Source organism: Myotis daubentonii, chromosome 7, assembly GCF_963259705.1.
Source record: "Myotis daubentonii chromosome 7, mMyoDau2.1, whole genome shotgun sequence".
In the NCBI taxonomy this organism is placed as follows: domain Eukaryota; kingdom Metazoa; phylum Chordata; class Mammalia; order Chiroptera; family Vespertilionidae; genus Myotis; species Myotis daubentonii.
The window spans coordinates 56,603,400-56,626,972 of record NC_081846.1 but is presented as its reverse complement, the minus strand read 5'-3'; the positions used below and the strand labels follow the sequence as shown (position 1 = coordinate 56,626,972).

Here is a 23,573-nt window from a genome sequence, read left to right as displayed (position 1 = left end):
ATGAATTACTGGAAAGATATTTTAAAATCTTAATTTAAAATCCTTATATCAAAATCAAATGCTCTAATATTTTTTATTGGTGTAAAAACAAAATCTAATTCACTATATTTAAAAAACAAAAAAAGCAGTGGCTTAGAAAGCTGCATTTACTTAGAAGGGCTTGTATGAGATCATAAAACTTCTGTCTCCTAGTCTACTCCTTTGGTTACAGATACCCCAAAATTCTAATTTACACACTTACTGAAAACAAAATCTCCTATAGCTTATCAGATGATATCTCTAACACTTAAACAGTGACTTGTTAATAATTCATATAGTATAGAGAAACTATCTACAACTTGACAGTTATAAAATGAAAAAATAGTTTATGTACAACCAGTGAAGATAATCATTGGATTACATTTAATTATATATATAAAAGCCTAAGCGACTGTTAAGACTGGTTGACTAAACAACTGGTCAACCGGTTGCTATGACCCGCACTGACTACCATATGCTCAATGCAGGAGCTGCCCTCTGGTGGTCAGTGCGCTCCCACAGCCAACCTCCTGCGGTCCCTCCCCCCTGCCAGCTGGCCCCGAGCAGCCCCGGTCGCTGACCAGGCCGAGGAACTCTACCCATGCACAAATTCATGCACCAGGCCTCTAGTATATAATAAAAATGATCAAGTAATAAATTAAAAAATGCCATTTCTGCCCTAATCAGTTTGGCTCAGTGGATAGAGCGTTGGCCTGTGGAATCAAGGGTCCCAGGTTCAATTCCGGTCAAGGGCATGTACCTTGGTTGCGGACACATACCCAGTAGGGAGTGTGCAGGAGGCAGCTGATTGATGTTTCTCTCTCATCGATGTTTCTAACTCTCTATCCCTCCCCCTTCCTCTCTGTAAAAAATCAATAAAATTTATTTTTTTAAAAATGCCATTTCCATTAGTAGTGAAAATGAGGCCATGTGGGACCCTCTGCTATTTTGTAAAATACAGTTTAACATAAACATGTTGCAGACTTTTTAAGTTATTAAAATTTTCACACCCCTGACCGTATTTGGTCCTCACAAATTTCCGTAAAGCAGATACTGTCCCTTTTTACAAATGATAACCTGAAGCTAAGAATGGCCAACCTCCTGGTCCCTCCCCTCGGCTGGCAGGTGCTGATCGCCTGACAGGGAACAGGTAACCAGGGGTGGGTGACAGGCCAAGGTGGGTGTGGGTGGATGGGGCGGGGGGATTGGAACAGCTGCCAGCAGCCGGAGTAAGGAAGGCCCTGGCCGGCCAACCTCCGGGTCCCTGAAGGCTTTTGACAAACCTCTTTCTGGGGAGGCTCCCCCCCCCCCCAACCCCACCCAGTGGTGCGCAATTCAAAGGCGCTAGCCATGGAGCCACTTGCCGCAGAGCCGCCCAAGCTCTCCGTGCACCCAGTCAGATTGAGTCTGGTGCGTAGCGGGACGGAACATCCCGAGCCGCTGCCCGCAGGCGGGAAGCTGGAGTGGGTGGGGCGTGGACACAGGGACCTCAGAGCTGGCCCACCTGGACCCCAGACCTCTGACCCCATTAACTGGGTCAGTGGTGGGTTGGAAAGTGACCCAGGAGGGTGAGGAAATGAAACTTGGGGCGAATACCACGGGTGCAGTCCCCATGACCTTCCCCTCCCAGAATAATGAAGGCTCCCTAACCTCCCACACGCCAAGAGATACATGTGGATTCACAGAGGCAGGCGCCCGTGGAGTTCAGCTGGGGGGACGAGAGGAGTTACTCACTTCTGACACCCCCACCCTTTGCTTTATGGCTGCCTTCTCCTTCCCTAACACATGTTGCTTGAAGTACACTATGATTTGTGTTTAGACATGCGATAAGCGTGGGGAAAGCAAAGTTTTGTGCATTAGAACAAAAGAGCCTGGAGTCTTGGGGGGGGGGGGGGGGAGGCTCTCTCTCTCTCTCACACACACACGCACACACTCACACACACTCACTCCTTCCTCCCCTCTTCCTTGGCCTGGCAAATCTTCATGCAGAAAGTGAACCCTAGCTCCTCACTGGAATGGCCTCTGTTTTGTTTTTTTTCTCTCACAAGGTTTTCTTCTAACCTCTAAACCGGCAGTCAGACATCCCCCGTGGGGTCCAGGATTGTGAGAGGGCGCAGGCCGGGCTGAGGGACCCCATCCCCCCATGCACTATTTTGTTCACTGGGCCTCTAGTTGAATCAAAATGTTACACACTTGAAACTTACAAAACATTATTAACCAGTTACCTCAATTTAAAAAAAGGTTTCATTTTCATTGGTCTTACCTTAGCAATGCAAGCTGGACAAAACCAGTCCCCATCTGGTATAGTTGTAATCTTGGGTCTATGGCAGTAGGTGTGACAGCCTTTGTCACAGCCATCACAAAGGAGGAGCAGTTCTTCATTATCTCCCTTTCGACAGATTTGACAGTACTATAATACATGGAAAAGCATTTGAAATTAGCACTCTGCTATGAATAATGCTTACTGGGATATTAAACAAACCGTCATTCCTAGTTTACATTAGTAATGAACATTCCGCTTGCTAACAAATATATAGTAGCCATACACATCTATGTATCTCTCGTTACACAGATATGGACCACATGACGGGTGAGCAGTTCAATTGGGGTAAATGCACATTTCAGGTACACTGCAAAGAACAAAGCTAGAGGTCGAGTGCCTGCACACATTTCAGAAGCATGTACACATTAACATATGAAATAATTAACATGACATCAGAGCACATAAAGCAATGAATAGCTTTTAATACATGATGTTTTAATTTTTTAATATATTTCATCTTTTGCTTATCTTAGCATCCTCATGATATCCTGAGAAAGAAATAAGAGTTAATTTTTAAGAACAAAATTAGATTAGCAATTAGTATCAGAATTATACATACTATATATAATAAAAAATAGGTTCTTATATTTCGACTAAAGTATCCATGTATTTTTTTATAATTGATTAAAAAATGTGTTCAAACTAGGAAACTTTGGACATCAATCCAAATCAAACATGTGTCACAAATGTAGAAAATGGATCCTACAAAATAATTTCTTAGGGGAAAAAAATCATACAATAAATTAAAGAATTTAAGAGGTCATGATTTTTTTATAGAACTAAAAATAAATTATTTCTTCTGTTAAAAAAGTTTCTAATACCATCAAGAACTTTAACATATATAAAAAGACTTTCCCCCATGCATACATATTCTGTATAACAAGTTTCACAAAGGAAAAGAAGGGAAGTTAAACAAGTAAAACTTTTAAGACAACTTTAAAAAATGTAAGTACTAACATTATATTTTGACATTTAGTTTATATCCCGTCATAGTAGAAAAAGTCCTGCAACCAATATATTTAAAATGAAAACATTTAAACTGTAAATCATTTATATCTGATGTATAATTATGTATTTATATACTCTTAAAAACTAAGTAGCTTAACTGTTCAAACTTCATTTTTTATTCTCAATACAATTAATCAATTTGGGAAAGACTAAAATAGTCTTATATAACTCAAATATACATCAATGACAGCTTAAGAGTCTTATCAAAATGACAGACATAGATTATTCAACTTAACAAATATCAAATATAGTGTGTCCCCCAAAAAATACACTTTGAATAATTATTAATTCCAATGGGTTAAATCTGAAAAGAAAGAAACATCAATTGAGCTATCGGTTGTTAAAGTGTGTATACAATTTTTTTTTGTACACCCTATATATGTAATATTTCTAATACTAAAATTGCATGTGTACTAAGAGCAAAAGCAGTACTTTAATGCTACAACAGTGTTTATTTTATGACCTTACCTAATACCACATTGTTTAATACCTAAAGAGGGTGCTATTTTTCCAAGTTTGAGTTACATTTTTAAAACTTCTATTGTAAAAATATTCATTGAGAAATAACATTTGGAAGGTTATATTTAAATTACTATAACTAAAACTTAAAAATCAGATTAATGAACATTAAGTAAATTCTCACTATTTTCTACAATAGATAACTAAAAATACCATAAAGTCTGTTTCACATCTCACATTTATGATTTAAAAATAATTTTTTTTCTGGCAATTATTAAGAAATGGTGGCAGATATTAAGCTCCCAACACTTTCAAAAAATCACAGTAATAGCTCACAATATATTAGAACAAGTGTATTAATATTTGGTTTTAACTCCTTTGCTCCTAAAGTAAAATAGAGTAGACGTTGCCTTTTGTTTAACATTAACAATAACTGTGGGCAGAATTATCTGGAGATAAATTATAATAGCTTCTTCCATTCTGGTAAGCCTTGTCTCTGGCAAAGAAGGTATATCTAAAGCACTTTAACATTTTGTTATGACTTATTATGAAGATTATTATAGGTACTGTTACATTTCTAATTAAAGGTTACCAAGTGCTCATTAATCTTTGAATATGAGATTCTGCCTTCAATTTAAGGTAATTTCATAGCAAATAATGTATTGTTAAGCATTAAAAAAATGAAGATTATTAGAGATGGAGTTATATAATGATAAATGTATGTTAATATATGGTAAAGGTTTATGAATTTGCAAAAGCTGAAATAAAGCTTTAGACAGCAGAAAGTAAGTATACTAACATAAAGGCAGATTTTGGTACAAGTTTTGGGTTTCTGTGTATAGGTTATAACAAAACTGACCGCATCAGGGTGACAGTTTTGGAGCAGATTGGAAATATCACTATATGACATTCATTTTGATGTAGCAATTCAATCTTTTCGATTCATTATAGCCTAGATTTCACCAAATATATTTGAGTATGTGACTTTAAAACTGATTTTAATGCTAATTTTAAGAAGAAAAAATTTTACCTAGCGAAAATGCTAGCAGATGAACTGAACAATGCATTAAAATTTATGGTAAATTATAATCTGGTTGGGAAAGACCTAAATTTGAGAATATTGTGAAAAACTACAGATTTATTATTCCATGGACATTTTAGGAAGAAGTGGAAAACCACAGAAGAAACCAAATGTATTTGTAAAGAATGAATAAGGCCTTAAGTAGTCTAAGCATAGAGGTAAAAATGAAGAATAGTAAATTATTTAAGGATCATTTCTTTCCTTTGAGAAATAATTATTTTAAGTAAATACTTAGTCATTCTTGACACCAAATCTCATATATTTGAATTTTAAAGCAAACCTGTCATTCAGAAGCAAATGAGAAGGTAATTAGTAAAAGTCTACATATAATAGATATTTCTATATATGATATATAAGAGGCAAAAGGGACATGTACATGATTTAAAATGATACCTTTCTGGAAAATATATGAAATATAGCTTTTATTTTGAATGCATAGCATTTGGTGCCAGGTACAAAACAGAGGCCACTATTTCTCTCTCCCTCTCTGAAATCAATAAAAATATACATATTTTTTAAAAAAGATCTATTCTTCAAGTCATCTATATCAGAGGCCAAATACAAATCAGTGCAAGAAGGAAGACTTCTCTGCTTATATTTACTTCTCTAAGTATTTCTTAGGATCAAAAAATGAAAACTGATAGAAATATCAAGGCATTTTAGAATGCAGTGAATGTAGGTAGCAGGTAATGTTACCAACTAGAATGTTTACAAGAGTGGAAGGATCTTCAAATATTCAGATTAACAACTATTATGTTGACAGAATATAGACGACAACTTCAGCCAGAGTTATAAACAACATTCAGCAGAGAGATAATCAAAATCAAAAGAATACATTTGGTAGGTTCCTTCGGAAAGCTCAAAATAAGGAAGAGTCAAACTATGCAGAATAAGAATAAGCAAACTCTCAAGTACAGCATACATTATTTTGACAATAAGTAATATATAATTAAGAAAGATCTGAAGATTGGAAAAAATAGGACAAAGTGAATGAGTTATAGTATTTCTTAAATGAAAACACTTACAACTTTCATAATTGATTTTTCCCATGCTATTGATTTCTGTAACTGCTGAACGCACAGAGCTACCTGTGCGGCACTGCGAGCGTCTGTCAGTGCCCTTCTCCATACCCTGAGCCCTGGAGCAATATCCTCTTCAATTCTGCATTGAAATATAGAAAAATTAAGTGGGTCATGTCCACATTTATGGTTACTGAATGTGAAACAATCATCACACTGAAAGCCAAGCAATGACAAGAACATGGAACAGCCAATAAGTATAAGGTTTAAGCAACTAAATTCGATGTAGTGCACAGACTGTGGCTACGTGCCTCAAAGCTTAGTCACAACCAGGTAAAAATGTAAGATTACTTTGCAGGATTATCAATGCACATAACAAAAAAAAAAAAGTTTTTACAAAGCACCATGCAAATAGCATGATCCATATGGATCAAATAGCATGATCCATATGGATCACAGACATACAAGAAGATACATAGATAACAGGCAATAGAAAATAGGCTCCAATTAGCAAAGAAGCACAATAATTTTTCAAGTTAATCTCAATAACCTACCCGTCACCATCACCACTAATGGATGGTGCAGGAGCAGGGACAGTAACTGTGCCCACATTATCCACTTTGATCTGAATGGTGGTACTTAAGGGGCTCTTCAGATACCTTCTTTCAATGTTCCGCTCCAAATCAGCCAGCCTGGTTACAGCTATATCTAGGGGGTTGTCACTCTTCCGTTCTAGTGCATGCGCACTGCTTTCTTCTTCGCCAGTAAATTCTCCATCATGCTCCTTGCACAATTTAGAGAATGACTTATGTTCAAAATATACCAAGTCCTCCCTTTCTGATGCAGGCTCTGGACACATCCAACCCTATATATCGAGAGAATAACGTTATTATGGTTTTCTTTTAAAATGCCCAGGAGGTGAATTACCTTTACTTAAAATTCAGCGACAAACACCAGCAGATCTCAAGGATCTTTATTAAGTTTTTACCTTGTCTTTCCTAATGGTGATGGGTAGAAACAAGAACAGAACATTAAAATAAGCATTTGTAAGAAAAATAAAAAACTTTAGATAATGCAAAAGGTATAAATGAAAACCAGCAAAGTAAGTATTCTGGAGACTAAATGCTTATTAATTTCACAGGACCACGTACACAGAAAGCCTTCAGCAGTCTCTGAACTTTGCTCTTCCTTTCCACTTGCATTCCTGCACCACTGGTTTATACAGGTCCTTGTACTCACCATTTTCCCTCTGGCTGCAGGAGCTTTGCATAGCTGTTACATTTGTATTTATAGCTTTACCTGTTCCTCCTCACCTAGTTAACTCCACTTTTCCTGCAACTTCCAGCATCCTCAGGGAATCCTTCCTTGAGCTCCTGCAGTGGGTAAATCTCCCCATACAGGCTTCTCATAGGACCATATAATACTCCATAGCCTGGTGGCAGTTCAATTTTATACTACTGTGCTTATTTAGCACTTTCCTACCTCTAAATCCCATGCAGGCAGGGAACATTCTGTTTTTACTCATTTTATCTAAAACTCAGTGAAGGCAAATAATAGGCATATATATAATAGTTATTATAGCTCTGTGTGCTAATATTGATCCTCTAGCCTCAAGGATTCCGTTTAACAAATCCCAACTTTTGCTATGACATTCAGTTCATCGATCTACCTTTCTGTCTCATGCTCCCATTCATACATCCTACCCTGCAGGCAGATCCATGTCTTGTGACTCCAGACACGTCCTGAGCTTACCAATCCTGGTGCTTTGCTCATGCTCATCTCATCCCACCCTGGAATTCGTGTTCTCTGTCAGAGGATTACTCATCTTCTCAAGTGCCATCTCGGCTCCTACACGAAATCTGCCTGATCTCTTCCATTTCTCCACCAGAAACCGCGTATTTTTCTAAACTCATGTGAGATTCTGTATTTCTCTGCAGTCAGTTACCAGATTCTGCAGAGATGTATACATGTCCTATTACATGGCAAGCTTTCTGAAGGCAGAAACCATATATATATTTTAAAATTCTGTGGTGTCTACTGTCTGATGTGGAATAGGTATGTACTAAATGCATATTAAAGGAAAATCAGAATGAACATTATTCTTTTTATTAAAAAATTTAAGATAATTATTTTATCTTTATATTGGGATCAATTCTTCCTCTTTAACCCAGTAGAACATTTAGAAAGTAAGGATGGAGTTCTGAATAGTACACATTAGGGCATTAGGTACAAATCATGTCACATGAACCTCATTCCCATATTTTGAGAGAAATATGAAATAAGTAAATCAAGGGAAGGAATCCTATAAATACAGTATATCTTGATTTCTATAAGGCAAGTGATAAGACAAAAGAAAAAGGGATGACTATATTAGAGTAAGAGAAGTCTAGATGGTAAAAGACACTACATCCAAAAACTGGTGAATGGTAAAGCTCTTCACCTCAGAAAAGGTATAAAGAAGGCAGTGTAATGTGTAACATAACTGCCACTATACAAAGGCTCTATATTTGGCCAATACACTTATGAATAACTCGGTTGATGGCTATTAAATCTCCAGGTAACTTAAAGTTTCGAAGGAAGTTAATATTCTTTATGAAAGGGCTAAGATTAAAAGTTTCATATGCTGAAAATGGTACCTAAATGAAATAAAAATAGAACAATCTATATATACTAGAGGCCCGATGCACGAATATTCGTGCAAGAGTAGGCCTTCTTTTCCCCAGCTGCCGGCATAGGCTTCCATCCAGCACCTGGGACCGGGGTGCTTCCCTCTGGCCACTGGCAGGCACCCGGGACCTAGGCTTCTCTCCAGCCCTGGCTTCATCCAGAAGGACGTCTGGTCTAATTAGCATGTTACCCTTTTATTAGCTATATATATAAAAGCCCAGCGACTGGACTGGCAGAATGACCAGAACGACTGGTGGTCATGACGTGCACTGCGGCAACCAACCAGCCTGATCCAGCCCCCAATCGGCCCCCAACACCCAAATTGGGGGTGGGGCCAGCCAGCCAATCACCTGTGGCCCCTCTCCTCCCTCTGGTCTGGCCAGATGGGCCCCCATCGGGGTGGGCCAGCCAGACCCCACCCGTGCACAAATTCATGCACCGGGCCTCTAGTTATAGATAAAAGGCTAAGTGATTGGCCTGCCAGCTGACTGGCTAGTAGGCATGATGCACACTGACCACCGGGGGCAGACGTTCAATGCAGGAGCTGCCGAGCAACAGCAACTTCGCAGAGTGCCCTCTGGCACCCTGGAACCCCTTGGGCGATGTCTAACTGCCAGATTCCCGCAGGCCAGGCTGAGGGTACCCACCTGCTGGAGGGACCCTGCTCACTACGCAGACGGCATTTGAGCCCTGGGGCTGCCCAGGTGCAGCTGGATGGGGAGGAACCACAGAGGTTGGCTCCAGGGCGTGTCTGGCCTGTCTTGCCCAGTCCCGCCCCACCGGCCACCTTCTAATTAATTTCTTTTCAATGTGCACGAATCTGTGCACTGGGATTGTAGTGGTAACTATAAATTTTAAGCTCTGCAGTTTAAGCAATTAATCAGAGAAATACTGCATGTGATAGAACTCACTTAAAAGCACTCTGAAAGAGGCTCAGGGATTTTTTTTTTTTTAAGCATATACTCAGTGAAGCAATGGTATGTATGATGTGGATGCTAAAAAGGTAGAGAATTCAAGTAGCCTTAAGAGAAGTATAGCGCTGGATTAAGGAAAGTCTCGTGAACACATTCAGACATCTCTATGTACAATTACGGGCATGATATTTTAAAAAGGGTATTGACACTGGCATTTATTCAGAAGAGAACCATGGGCCTGGAAACCATTTCACAGGACTCATGGTTGAAAGAATTAATTAGCTTGTAAAAGAGAAACTTAAAAAGAGACATAGGATTTGTCTTTGGAGCAGCTGGGAGAGTAATTAGGCTTTTTATGTACTCAGCAAAAGAATTAGGATTAGAGACTTGCAGATTTTCCTATAATATAAAAAAAGTCCATATTATTAAAAAAAATTCTATTTTCTTTACTAAACATAAAAATGAATGTTCCACCTGCTTAAGGTGTCTTCACAATAGCTAGTTCCCAGGCTAAACATATAACTCTATTTTTCTTTTAAAAATGAAAAAGTGATTAAATCTTTATAGGCGTTAAAATAATGTTTTGTGGTTATTTTCATCACTTGCGTTTTCAGACTCAAGACTAATATAATTAATTTCTTAGAATAATTCAGCAATGCCTTATTAACAGGATATTAAAACACCCCACTTAAAAACAAATTGCAGCCCTAACTGGTTTGGCTCAGTGGATAGAGCATCGGCTTGCGGACTGAAGGGTCCCAGGTTTGATACCCTCAAGGGCATGTACCTTAGCTGCAGGCACATCCCCAGTAGGGGGTGTGCAGGAGGCAGCTGATGGATGTTTCTCGCTCACTGATGTTTCTAACTCTCTATCCTTCTCCCTTCCTCTCTGTAAAAAATCAATAAAATATATTTAAAAACAAAACAAAAAAACCAAATTCCACTTATCTTAGCTACTGAAAACACAGTTCCAAAACATTTAAGCAGCCAGTAACGTGATAAGGTCAATGCACCAAAAACTGAGGATGTTTCCAGAAAACTGTTTCAGGCCCAAAGAGCTTAATGATATACTTCCCCAACCAATAGCCAATTTGAATTGGAAAACTAGGTGGGGGGATGTTGCAGGAAAATAGGTTGAGAGAACCAATAAAATTAAAACTAGCACAAAGCAACAACTAACCTCGAGAGAGGACTAAGACCGACTATAGAAAGCAGATGAAGTAGTTGAAAAAGCAAAGCACACTAGGACCATTTAATTTCGGGGCAAAACCTCTTTGCATTTCCTGAGGGAATCATTATCTATTAATTGCTCTTTATACTGATGGTCCTGTGTCACCATGATAATTTAAATCAAACTCATTATTCTTAATTTAAGAAGTCAGTGTAATGCATAACATAAGCCATCCAACAAACATGTTAAAAATTATGGCACTAAGTGGAATAATTTTTATTTCTCCAGAAAATTAACTTGTGTGGAAGAGTTCATTTGTGGAAAATGCCAGATAAATGAGGCATTTTTATACTGGATTATAGTACCAGGAAGAGGATACATATAGTTTGCTAGCAAAATAGTTTCAGCAAATGATAGATTTTTGCTTCCCAAATTTAGTAATTATGTTTGTTTCAAAAAAGGGATATTTTATTGCTCTGGAAAATGACATTTTTTTGGAGATGCTCAAAAGTTTCCAACTGCCAGCATTAATTAGGAAGCAAAATTTTAATCACTAAATAGAATAAGTATTATGGCATATAATTTGAAAATACACTAAATCAAATTACATGGTGACTACATTTTCTAAACCTTTCCAGGTGTCTGTTTCACCTATATTTATCATTAATCCGTTTATTGTTAGAGACATCCCCACATTATCAATTGAGAAGAAAAACCTCTACACTTCTCTTTCCAGAGCTAAAAATTCTTGCACAAAGGTAAAGTCCATTCAAAGCCAGTCTGAGCATTGCTTTGTGACCTGGTAATGCTCATTAGGTAAATAAATTATTTAAAAGTTGACATATATATGTAGGATGTGTGTATATCGTAATATAACCCACATTTGGATGTAGCTATACCATATATTCCAGTTTTAAATTACATAGAATGAAAGTGTGACATATAACATGGCTTGTATACAAGGGGGTTCCTGGTTTTATATGCAACACTATAATAGGAGTTTGATCGAGTATTACACTATTCATGGGGAAAACTGTGGTATTCTGTTTGTGGTAAACAACTGCATACTGGAAATGGTATTTTTTTAATACCATAAAGGAGGGAGCAAGATTTAGTAAAAGAACCTGGGCTTGCCCTAGCTGGTTTGGCTCAGTGGAGAGAGCGTCAGCCTGTGAACTGCAGGGTCCCGGGTTTGATTCCCCTCAAGGGTACATGCCTGGGTTTTGGGCTCGATTCCCAGTAGGGGGCGTGCAGGAGGCAGCTGATCAATGATCTCTCTCATCACTGATGTTTCTACTCTCTCTCTCCCTCTCCCCTCCTCTGTGAAATCAATAAAAATATTTTTTTTTAAGAAAAAGAACATGGGCTTTGGAGTTAGACAGACTTAGTCTGAATCCACATTTAGCCACATACTACACCTTGTTTCTTACCTGTAGGGTGGGGGAAATTTATTCAGGATTGTTTTGAGAATTAAATGAGATAAAGTGAAAACATTTAGCACAATAATTGGCACATATCAAGCATATGTAAATATTAGTTACCTTCCATTATCCTAAAGAGATTTTATTCCAAGTCAATTTTACCTTCACTTGCAAACTTGCTGATGCAACTCTCCTTTCTAGATCTTCTACCTGCTGAAGAATACTCAAATCCATTTCCATTGCTTGCTCTTCTACTGACCAGTTCTCCACAATATCTCGAGTTACCTGGTTTTCTTCATTTTCATTTAACTCAATAATAGCAACTACATTTGAAAAGAAATTTATTTTAAAATCCACTTTATGCTTCAATGCTTTCTTCCAGAATATGATAAATTCCAGGGACAACATGTACATGCTACTTAATACATGAATGCTACCTCCGCATATGCATGCATTTTACTCTTAAAGGTAGGAATATTCTTTTTTAAGAAACAAAACAATGTCTGCAAGTTGTAAAAAATGTTAAGATAGTAATACCAACTTAATAAATGTAATTACTGTTTGTTGAGCAAGATAGAAAAAATGCCATTTAGTAATGGATTAAAAATCAAAACATACAAAATATGGCTTAAGAAAAAAGAATCAATTCTCAAAACTAAGCAAGACATCGCGGAAATCTCTTTTAGGCACGTACCATCCTTATTCTTGATGCAGGCTTGAGTAATATAATCCAGGTGCTTCTGGATTTGTTTTTGTAATGCCTTTTCCCTTATTCCTCTGAGATGGAGCACTTTGAGCAAAGCCTTTAGGTCTTCTGGGTCAATAATTCTCCACCAACCAAACTGCATTTCTGAGTCAAAATAAATATGCAGATCTTTTACAAATATTTTGAATGTGAATTAATGGCACAATGCAAATATAAAGATTTATAACTATATATAAAATCATCAAAGAAAGATTCAGCTATAACATAAGAAATCTATAATGAGATAAAGTCAACGTACCTACTATCTCAATGTACCTACCTTCTGGAATAGGTTTTGGACTAGGAAAATCTACTGGTTTTGCTACTTCAACAGCTGCAGGTTGAGTTGAAGAGGCTTTTTCATTCTGTGGTACTGGAGATTCACTTTTACTTGAAGCAATGTTGGGAGTCAAGAATGAATTACCATTTCCTTCAGATAATGCCAACCCTGATCCCAGACTAGGTAAAGGTGATGTAAATGGAATATTGGAAGTAAGCATGCCAGTGGGCCACCCACAAAATTGGAGTCCCATCATAGATACTCCACTTTTTGTCTGCAAAAAAACAAAACAAAACAACAAAAGAAAAAACACACAACAAAATAATTTAAAAGTAGAACGATCTCAGAAGTTTGAAAAAATGTTTGGAATCTGAAATTTTTTTAAAATTTTGAAAAATATTCTTTCACTTATCACAATTACAGGAAAACTAAATATAATAACAATGTTAAAATCCATGTTCTTGCCGAAACCGGTTTGGCTCAGTGGATAGAGCGTCGGCCTGTGGATTGAAAGGTCCCAGGTTCGATTCCGGTCAAGGGCATGTACCTGGGTTGCGGGCACATCCCCAGTAGGAGATGTGCAGGAGGCAGCTGATCAATGTTTCTCTCTCATTGATTATTTCTAACTCTCTATCTCTCTCCCTTCCTCTCTGTAAAAAAATCAATAAAATATATTTAAAAAAATCCATGTTCTTATTTGCTCTGCAAAGCATTTTCCTTTATGATAGACTGTAATAGTAATAATTATAAAGTAATTAAGAAGCTTTTGTCTTAGACTTAGACTAGAAATCAGTAGTTCTGACGAAGCTTGGTGATACCAATTCTGACTCTCTTCAGTTTTTAAATTGTAGCAGGGATATAAATATTCAACTGATTTCCCTTGAGGGAAAATCTTCGTGTGGTCAAAGATCAAATAAAGCAACATGAAAATGAGTTACACTTAGCAGTACCAACCTGAAGAGGTGATAAAGCAAATGGATTTAGGCCAACAGGATTCTGGGCAGAAGATGATCCAAGAAGAGGAGCTGGGGCAGGTGAAGGTGACTTAGACGGTGGCTGAGACTGAGGAGTCGCTGCAGAAGCAGCTGGCAGATCGACGTGGGTAAGCGAAGTGTCATCACAAGGGGTTCTGGGCAAAAGGCTAAACCACTGTCTGTTCTTCTCAGTCAGTGTTTTTAACAGCTGGTCGTTGGGGAGAGGGCTGTAGAACTTCCCTGGGCCACCGGAACCAGCACTGAACAGATTATTAGAGTCTGCCTTTTCCAAGCTGCTTTGTGTAGCTGTTGACTGAATGCTGCCTACTGGGTGTTTCCCGCTGTTTTGGTAAGACACTGTGCACCCACTGGCACTATTATTTGGTTTGGGGGTTGTTACATCTGACTCAGGAGGCATCTTGGCTACTTCTAAAAGTTTGCTTAATTTTGAAAAAGAGCCAGGTTTCTGAAGAAATAGGTTTGTGTTGTCTTTCTCTTTAGGGTCTTCCTTTTGCTCACAATGATCTGGATTTGAACAATTTAATGTGTCCTCAGAAGTCTCAAATATTTCTTCTTTGATCTGAATACTCTCTGCCTTTTTCAGTTTTTCTCTTTCCTTTGCAATTTCTTCTAGTCCTATAAAAATTGAAAAGTATTATGAATATCAGTTATTCCAGATCAAACAATACTATAATTATATTTTAGTAAAGTTTATCAAGTTATATATATAAATATTTAACAAACTTTTCTAGGTACTTAATACTTTTTAAATTTTCCTTTTTTATAGACTAGATTTTTTGAATATTGTAATATTAATGTAATTGTATAATTAATTATAACAAAAAATTAAAATATAAAAAATATTAAAAGCTCTAATACATAGCAAAAAATACTATTAATTTTTTGTATATATCCTTCCAGCATTTCTCTATGCACACACATACATACTTAAACCTATACATTTTATAAAGGCACTCCTTTTATATGCATGACATTTTAATATGCATGTTTTACTCTGTAAAGATCCTGATGTATCAATAAATATATAACTATACTATAAGTGTTAATGGCTACAGAATATATCATAATTTAAATAATAAATCATCTACTGATGCCTCTTAGTTGGTCCCAGGTATTCATTAATATAAGTAATGCTTTGAATGATAAATGATCTTGTATCTGTATCTTTGGACTTTTAATTTATTCCTGGTTTACTTACTTAGGATAAATTTATAGAAAAAACCTTATTGATTCTTAAGATCTGTACTTTTCAGAGTTTTTGCAATATATTGTCCACCTGCTCAGTGTCGAGATCAACACCCATTCATACCAGAAATACATACATAAGAGCATGTTTGCCTACGCCCTCAATGAAACTGAACACTACACATAATGTAATGTTCAGTAATGTTCAGGAATGTTGTAAAAAAATACAGTTTAGATTTTCACCTCTCAGGTGTTGACATATTTTCTGTTTTTGTCAATACCTGAGAGGTGAAAATCTAAACTGTATTTTTTTCTGATCATTAGTAAGGCTGACTATCTTTTTATAGTTTTTATTGATATTTCTCCGTTGTCAACTTCTGTTTCATATCTTTGATCAATGTTTTAAAAGTAATTTATGCAAACTCTCTTAAAAATACAAATCCACCACTTTATTCAGTTTGAAAAGTAACATACATTCAAGGTAAAATATTTGGTAATGAGAGGTGTAAATTAGACCCATTCTGCTCTACTTCCTCAGTCCCTATTTCTAGTCATTATAGGTAGCCATGGTTCACCAATCACGTGTATATATCCTTCCAGAAATCTTATATGCATATGAGACTGTCATTTTACACTAATGCATTATTGGGCACCACTGTTTACATTCTGCAATTTAGAAGTGCAACAGTGTTGCATACTTGAAGGTGAAAGAGACTGCATTTCCTAAGCAAGAATAAATTCAGGTAAGGGTACTGAACAACACCATTTCACTTCAGTGAAGTTCCTTGGCATCCTGGAGTTAAAGAGGAAAAATGAAGAGTACCCCGTATGCTGGGCCCCTCAATATTCATCTCCTTTGATATCTGTCATGATTACAACAGGTGGTTAGGAGGTTCCTGTTGTTCATATCACAGATGAATGCATGGACACAAATGCCCAGATTCTCCTGCTTTCCAGATGACACTTGCTAGCTACACCTACAAGAGGAGCAATTTTGATTCTCTCTTTTCTGCAAAGAGTTCTAAATGTTTGATGTACACTCACACTGTAAGTGGGCCTTGTATACTTGTTACATGGAGATTTATTACATCATCTTACAGGCAAGAGGGAGTCATTCCAGGTTTTAGAATAGAGACATAATAGAAAGAGGGAACTGTATAGAAAGAAGTCAAGGACAGCTGCAATAATCCAGATACATTGATAAAGAACTTGATTTCAGTAGTGTTGCAAAAAGAGTGACTACAGACATTGTGAAGGAAAAGTTCATGTCCTAGATAACTTCGACATTACATGCCCAAGTGACTGACAATGATGTGGCTGTTAGCCAAATTGAAGAATATTTCATTGGTCTGGGGTATAACTTAGTTTGATTTTGTTCCATTGTTAGCATTTCGAATGATTTTTTTTACAGCTAAGGTAACGCCACTCACCTGGACATTGCTTTATTGGCTCTTAAGCTTTACCAAGGCTCTCCACCCTCAAGTGGCTCACAGTTTTGCCATTTTAAATTAGATTTCTACACTAAAACCTTTTGCTTTACCTCTAAGTGTTATTCTACTTCCCCCATAGACTAAAACTTTAATTTCATTCCAAACAAACTGTTCCTCTTGATTCCTCTGAGTCAGTTTAAAACATCACAATTTTTCCACTGAGGATTAATTCATCAATCCTGCTCTGATGCTATTTTTCTTACATCATGTTCAATAATTTCTTACAGCAATTCTACCTTCAGGATATCTGTCTTCCCACTCTCCTTGTTTGTGCCTGAGTTCAGGGCCTCCCTCCTTTTACATAGGCTACTGGAATGGTCTCACAACTCATTTCTCCATCCCCCTTTACTCTATTCCAGTGTCTACTTTGCTCCTGATTCTCTTCATGTAGTTCACCTGCCTAAATTAGTCTCTGCCCTCAGGAGCTCACAGTCTAGTGGTAGAGATTACCATGTATGCCAAACATTATGATAAAATACTGAGTAGGCTATATGACATTTCCCTATTTTTGAGCCCTTCAGGCACTTTGTGCTTACACCTTTGATGGCTCTGACCTTACTCTCTGATTTGCGAAGTCCTAACATTTCTTAGAGGCGCCTCTAGGGCAGGGGTGGGCAAACTTTTTGACTCCAGGGCCACAATGGGTTCTTAAACTGGGCCGGAGGGCTGGAACAAAAGCATGGATGGAGTGTTTGTGTGAACTAATATAAATTCAAAGTCAACATCATTACATAAAAGGGTACGGTCTTTTTTTTTTTTTTTTTTTTAGTTTTACTCACTTCAAACAGGCCTGCCGGCCAGGGCCGTAGTTTGCCCACGGCTGTTCTAGGGCCACCCCCGAGATTGGAAAGTATATAGGATAGAGGTGTATCAGGAAAGGCTAGGAGCTCTATAAATACATCCACAAGAACAATACTATTTTTGTTAGATATTGGGGTTCTGCATAAGATTGTTTTATTTAAACTAAACACACACACACACACCAGAACAGTTTACTCATCGCTGCCCCTTCCCCAGCAACCACCAATCTAGTCTCTTATCTATGACTTTTTTTTTTGTTTTGGGGGGTGGTTAGTTTGCTTTCTAAAAAAGATTCCACATATAAGGCAGATCATTTGCTATTTGTCTTTCTCCAATTTATTCTATTTAACATAATGCCCTCGAGGTCCATACACATTGTTGCAAATGGCAAGTTTTATTCTTTCTTATGGCTGAATAGTACTCCATTGTGCAATATGTATAATAATTCCTTTACCCATTCACCCATAGATAAACACTTATCTATTATAAATAATGCTACAATGAACATGAAGGTGCAAATATCTTTTCAAATTAGTGTTTTGGATTACTTGGGATAAATGCCCAGAAGTGGAATCTCTAGGTCATAAGGCAGCTCAATTTTTTTATTTTTTGAGTTAACTCCGTATTGTTCTTCAAAGTGGCTGCACCAGTTTACATTCTCACCAACAGTGCACAAGGGTTCCCTTTTCTCCATAACCTCCCAACACTTGGTATTTCATTGTCTTCCTGATGATTGCCATTCTGACAAGTGTGAGATGATGATACCTTATTGGTGAGGGCGTGTACTGGAGGCAACCAATTGATTTTCTCTCTCACATTGATGATTCTCTCCCTCCCTTTCCCTTCCTCTCTCTCTAAAGCCAATTTAAAAAAGGAAGAAGTTTAATGGAAAAGGAGGTAATCACAAATTTCAAACATGAACAAGGTCTCAAGATGAATGAGAATTATGATTAGATGTGGGTAAGTTACCTCCAGAGATACTGTCAGATGGATGCTTGCTGCAAAGGTTAAAGAATAAACCACAAGTAAGAAAATTTGCCAATGGGAAGGAAGAGAAATGGGCAGCAGCTATAAAGGACAATACAGGTGAACATCTTTGTCCACTAAATAAGAAAAAGAATAGTTTATGTTTGATGTCAGAAAGAGCAGCATAAGAAAAATCATGAACAGAGAAGGAATATTTGTGAATAAAAGGGGCATTACAAGTTCAAAAGGAATATGAATAAAAGTTTTACAGCATTTATTCACAACACAAATTGGATTCTGGAAGCACAAAATATGTCAAAGGCGTATTGATTTCTTACGTTATTTTGATTTCTTATATTATTATTTTGTAATAGATTTAACCGTTCCTACCTTCACCACTCTCCATGCCTTCTACAAAAATCCCCCCACACTGGGGAAGAATCCAGTACCGGCGTCTGTATCGATCCTGGCCAAACATCATGGAGCGTAAAGAGTGAGAAGCGTCAAAGAGCTTCCTTCTGTACTGACTTTGTTGCTGTTAAAAAATGATGCATGTAATTAAGCTTATGGGTGTTAAGTGCTTCAAAAATTATATATAAGTAACTTTATACTTATTATGCCTTAGAGCAGATAAATTTCACTATTGGAAAAAGATAGCAAAAGAACTAAATATTACTTGTCTGACTTCAATTTCAGTAACACTTATAAAGATCAATATTATTTGGAGGGTAATTGGAATATCTTTGATGCCACGGATTAAAAAGTTAAGTTTTATTTTATCACATATCTTATAGTAGTATGTGTTATACTTGATGATAATGTTATCAAGTATTTTATTGAGCCAAAGCAAACTGGCTGAATTCTGTTGATTACAGTGTATAACAACTAATACTCATGTATGTAACCAACCATATCTGTATTTGCCTATTTTTATACTCATGTTGTAAAGCTAAGCAGCATATGACAAAATTTTGAGATAAATTTGTGATGAAGTTAACAATAATATACAGGTATCTCATAATATTTTCAAAAACTCATTTTTTAGCCCTGACCGGTTTGGCTCAGTGGATAGAGTGTCGGCTTGCGGACTGAAGGGTCCCGGGTTCCATTCCAGTCAGGGGCCTGTACCTTGATTGCGGGCACATCCCCAGTATTCTCTCTCATCGTTTCTAACTCTCTATCCCTCTCCTTTCCCCTCTGTGAAAAATCAATGAAATATATTTTAAAAAAACCACTCATTTTTTACAAGAAGTTGATCTAAAACTTCACTGATGCTACTGAAATTCAAGTTTTAATAAGAGTACAAAATATATACAGTTTATAAATTCAATTCAAATATATTAATATAAAATAAAACATAAGATGCTGAAACTATCATCATAAAATTTGACTGAATTTTAAAAGTAATTAATTCCAAGAAATAAAACCAGGCATTTGTAGATTCTGTATTTAAATGAAGAATATAAACCCTGATTAAGGTTAGTGCCGCATCTTAAGAAGCATGCTTTTAACCTTGGCATTTAACTTTTAAGGTATAGCTGAGAATGTTTCTAGACCTCCTCATTTGAATTACTTATAAAAAGTTTGTTAGCAGCCAGAAAACTAATCTCAGACAAGGCAGATTTTTTTTAAAACACTGCAAAAAAGATAAAAACTATAATCTAAAAGTACTTACTTTACTCAGTTTTTCAATCTGTTTTTCTAGCTCTTCCACACTTGCTGCTTGGTCACCTTCATCCTATACATAACAAAATACAGTATCATTTACCTGATCTTAAGATTTACTCATTCAGTCAATCAGCAAATATTTAATGAAAGCCTCCGATTGCAAAGTAATAGGATAGGTGCTATGGGAATGAATAGGAATCAGTTATTGCTTTCCATAAACTAATAATCTGGTGAGAGACATAAAACATTACACTAAAAGGAAAAAACACCCACCATTAGGAAGCTATAAGAACCTTAGAGAGGTAGAGATTAGGAATCAAAGTTCAAGGGAGGGTGAGACAACTTTTACTGGGAATCTATACCAAAAGAGGCTATGTGGAAGTTGTGTTTTAATTAGCTACTGAGGAATGGATAGGAATAATCAATCAGAGAAAAGACGGCAGGGCATACCAGAAAAAGTTTGACATATCTTGACATGAAAGGTACATGGAAAGATAAGGTAGGAGATATGGCAAAGATGAGTTTAGGAGTGAATTGTCTAGTGCTGTAAATGCTTGGCAATGAACAATGAGCTGATCCTTTGAGGGATGTTGAACACCAGAACTATGCTTTTCAAAGATTAATATGGAAATAGTTGTAAGATGGCCTAGAGCGGGAAAGGACTAGAATTGGCAGGTCTAGTTAGTAGACTGCTGCAATGACTAAAGAGGATGTGGGCCTTACTAAGGAAAAAGAAATAAAGAAAACAGATGTAAGAGATATTACATAGTTAGAACTGTTAAGTCCTGGCAATGGATAGATATGAAGCAGAGAGGGGTGAGGGAGATGAAGGAAGCAGCAAAGTATGATGCTAAGGGTTTAAATCTGGGAGGCTGCAAAAATACTGATACCATAAACTGAGTCATTTTTAGAGCAAAGAAGGTTAAGTTATATTATCAACATTTAAAAGAAAAAAATAATCCCTACTATATATAGTACTGATTTAATAAATGGAAAGTTTACATGTGATTAAATGAAATTTTCATTCTAGAATATGAATACAAGAAAACTACCACCAAGTTATATGTTTTAGAGGAAAAGCACGAACAGAGGTATATGTGCTTCTTTGGATTTAAGCCGCATTATTTCATATAGACAAATTATGTGAGACTTCTAAGACTGTTTCCTTCACTGTAAATTGGTGATAACATTATCTGTAACATGGTATTTTTGTGAGGATTAATAAGAACGGATCTGAAATCAATAAGCAGAGTTGCTGACACATAATGTGTAAAAATTTTTTTCTCAAAATTATGCTTGAATGAGAAGATGCAGAAACTTCTTAGGTTCAAAAAAAATAAGAACTTGTTTTTGATGTTCAATTTCTATAAGCATTTTACAAAAGCCACACAGACACCAACTTATAATGAACAGATATTTCTAAATCAATAGGATTAGCTCCTCAACAAAAGGAAGTGAAAGGAAAACCTCAATAGTATCACCATTACCTATCACTTACCCATTCCTTATCCAGATTTAGGGAGCCAAGTTACAAAGGCATTTAGGCATATTATTTGTGCTAATAGTAACATAATATCTATTGGAGATTAAAAGAAAGCTGAAGAGAACCTAGACACAGAACCTACACAGAACCTAGAGACAGAAGAACTTCGCTGGAGAGAACATGGCAAAAGATCCTGGACAGAAACTGGCCACAGAACCTAGAGACAAACCTAGCGAGAGAACATGGCAAAAGATCCTGGACAGAAACTGGCCACAGAACCTAGAGACAGAACCTAGCGAGAGAACCTGGCTGAAGAACCTAGAGACAGAACCTGGCTACAGAACCTGGATAGAACATGGCAAGAGAACCTGACTAGAACCTGGTGACTGAACCTGGCTGGAGAACCTGGACAGAACCTGGCTGGAGAACCTAGCGAGGGAACATGGCTACAGAACCTGGCTGGAGAACCTGGAGAACCTGGCTGGAGAACCTAGCAAGAGAACATGGACACAGAACCTGGCTGGAGATCCTAACCAGAACTTCGCTGGAGATCCTGACCAGAACTTGGCTAGAGATCCTGGCTAGGCTGCTGATCAACTGAACGCTGTCTCCGTGTCATTCCTTCTTCGCCAACTCCGTCCACACCTTTGGGGACCCCTGGACCTGCTGGGGTTGGACCCCAGCAGTAAACCATGAGCAAATAAAATGTTTTCCATGATTTATAGACAAAAATAAAATAAAATAAAAGAAAGCTGAAAAGATAATAAGGTCAATGACTCTTGAATCTCAAATATATATTTTTATATCTATATGATTCTAAAGTGATAAATATTTAATAATTTGCTTATGTAAAAATATAAGTCAATCTACAAATAATGTGAAATAGTACATCGATGTTGCTAGGTATCAGTCAAATTAACTAACTGCCATTTCTAAGGCTCTTCCTATGATGCAAAAGAAGCAAAATGTCTACTAAAATTTTATTTAATGAAGTTTGGCTAACAGTCCTTACAATTTTAAGAGATATGAAGGAATTTGAAAGATCAGAGAGAAAAAACAACAAAGAACACAGAATCAATTCTAGCTGTCGTTCTCCATCGTTTCCCAAACATTATATGCCCCAATGTGTTAGAATTTAATTGTCTGCAAAAACTCTTACTTGCCCATTTGTGAGCTTAAAGCTCACATAGGTTTCAACACAAATCTAAGTATAAGGGAAAGAGTCCATGTGTTGAAGGAATAAAGAGTGAGGAGAAGAGGGACTCATCTTTGAGACAAAGGGCTATGACTTAGTCAAGGGCAGTATCTTTTAATTGAAAGGGATCACATGACTCTCAGTGGAAAGCTTACCTGCAATTAGTTTTTTAAGAAGTATAACAACAAACACTCTACCCATACTTTAATCAAGAGGCCAAACATACTGTTGGAGGAATAATGTGCCTATCTTATCAATCAAGTTTATTAAACAGTTAAACTTTTATTTTTGTTTTGTTAATCCTCACCCAAGGATATTTTTCCATTGATTTTTAGAGTCAAAGGGCGGGGGAAAGACAGAAAGAGAGAAAAACATTGATGTGAGAGAGACACATTGATTGGCTGGGACTGGGGATGGAGCCTGCAACCAAAGTACGTGCCCTTGACCAGAACTGAACCCAGAACCCTTCAGTCCAAGGGCTAAAGCTCTATCCACTGAGCCAAACTGGCTAGGACTAAAATTTTATTTTATTAGGAAATTAATAAGGGGCTACCAGTTTTTCATTATAAAGATTAACTCTCAATTCATTTAACTGAGCTAATTTGGCTTCTTACATCCTAAAATTTTTGTTAATTTTTAGCTTTTAAACTGTTTTCTCAAATTAGTAACAATATATAGATTTGC

General features: G+C 36.9%; 1 protein-coding gene across 26 annotated transcripts in view; it reads right to left on the bottom strand.

Annotated features, from left to right (window-relative positions):
* Positions 1-23,573, bottom strand: part of BAZ2B (bromodomain adjacent to zinc finger domain 2B) — a 330,698-nt gene that overhangs the window by 9,086 nt on the left and 298,039 nt on the right. For 19 of the 26 annotated variants that reach the window (XM_059704304.1, XM_059704307.1, XM_059704303.1 and 16 more), the window contains 9 exons: positions 20,219-20,281; positions 18,934-19,078; positions 14,061-14,716; positions 13,107-13,380; positions 12,776-12,931; positions 12,244-12,404; positions 6,463-6,773; positions 5,915-6,050; positions 2,282-2,428 (listed from right to left, as the gene is read on the bottom strand). In XM_059704304.1, coding sequence (XP_059560287.1) covers positions 2,282-2,428; positions 5,915-6,050; positions 6,463-6,773; positions 12,244-12,404; positions 12,776-12,931; positions 13,107-13,380; positions 14,061-14,716; positions 18,934-19,078; positions 20,219-20,281 — 2,049 coding nt within the window. The remainder of the gene's footprint in view (positions 1-2,281; positions 2,429-5,914; positions 6,051-6,462; positions 6,774-12,243; positions 12,405-12,775; positions 12,932-13,106; positions 13,381-14,060; positions 14,717-18,933; positions 19,079-20,218; positions 20,282-23,573) is intronic. The other 7 variants (XM_059704315.1, XM_059704317.1, XM_059704322.1 and 4 more) reach the window with 2 other exon arrangements.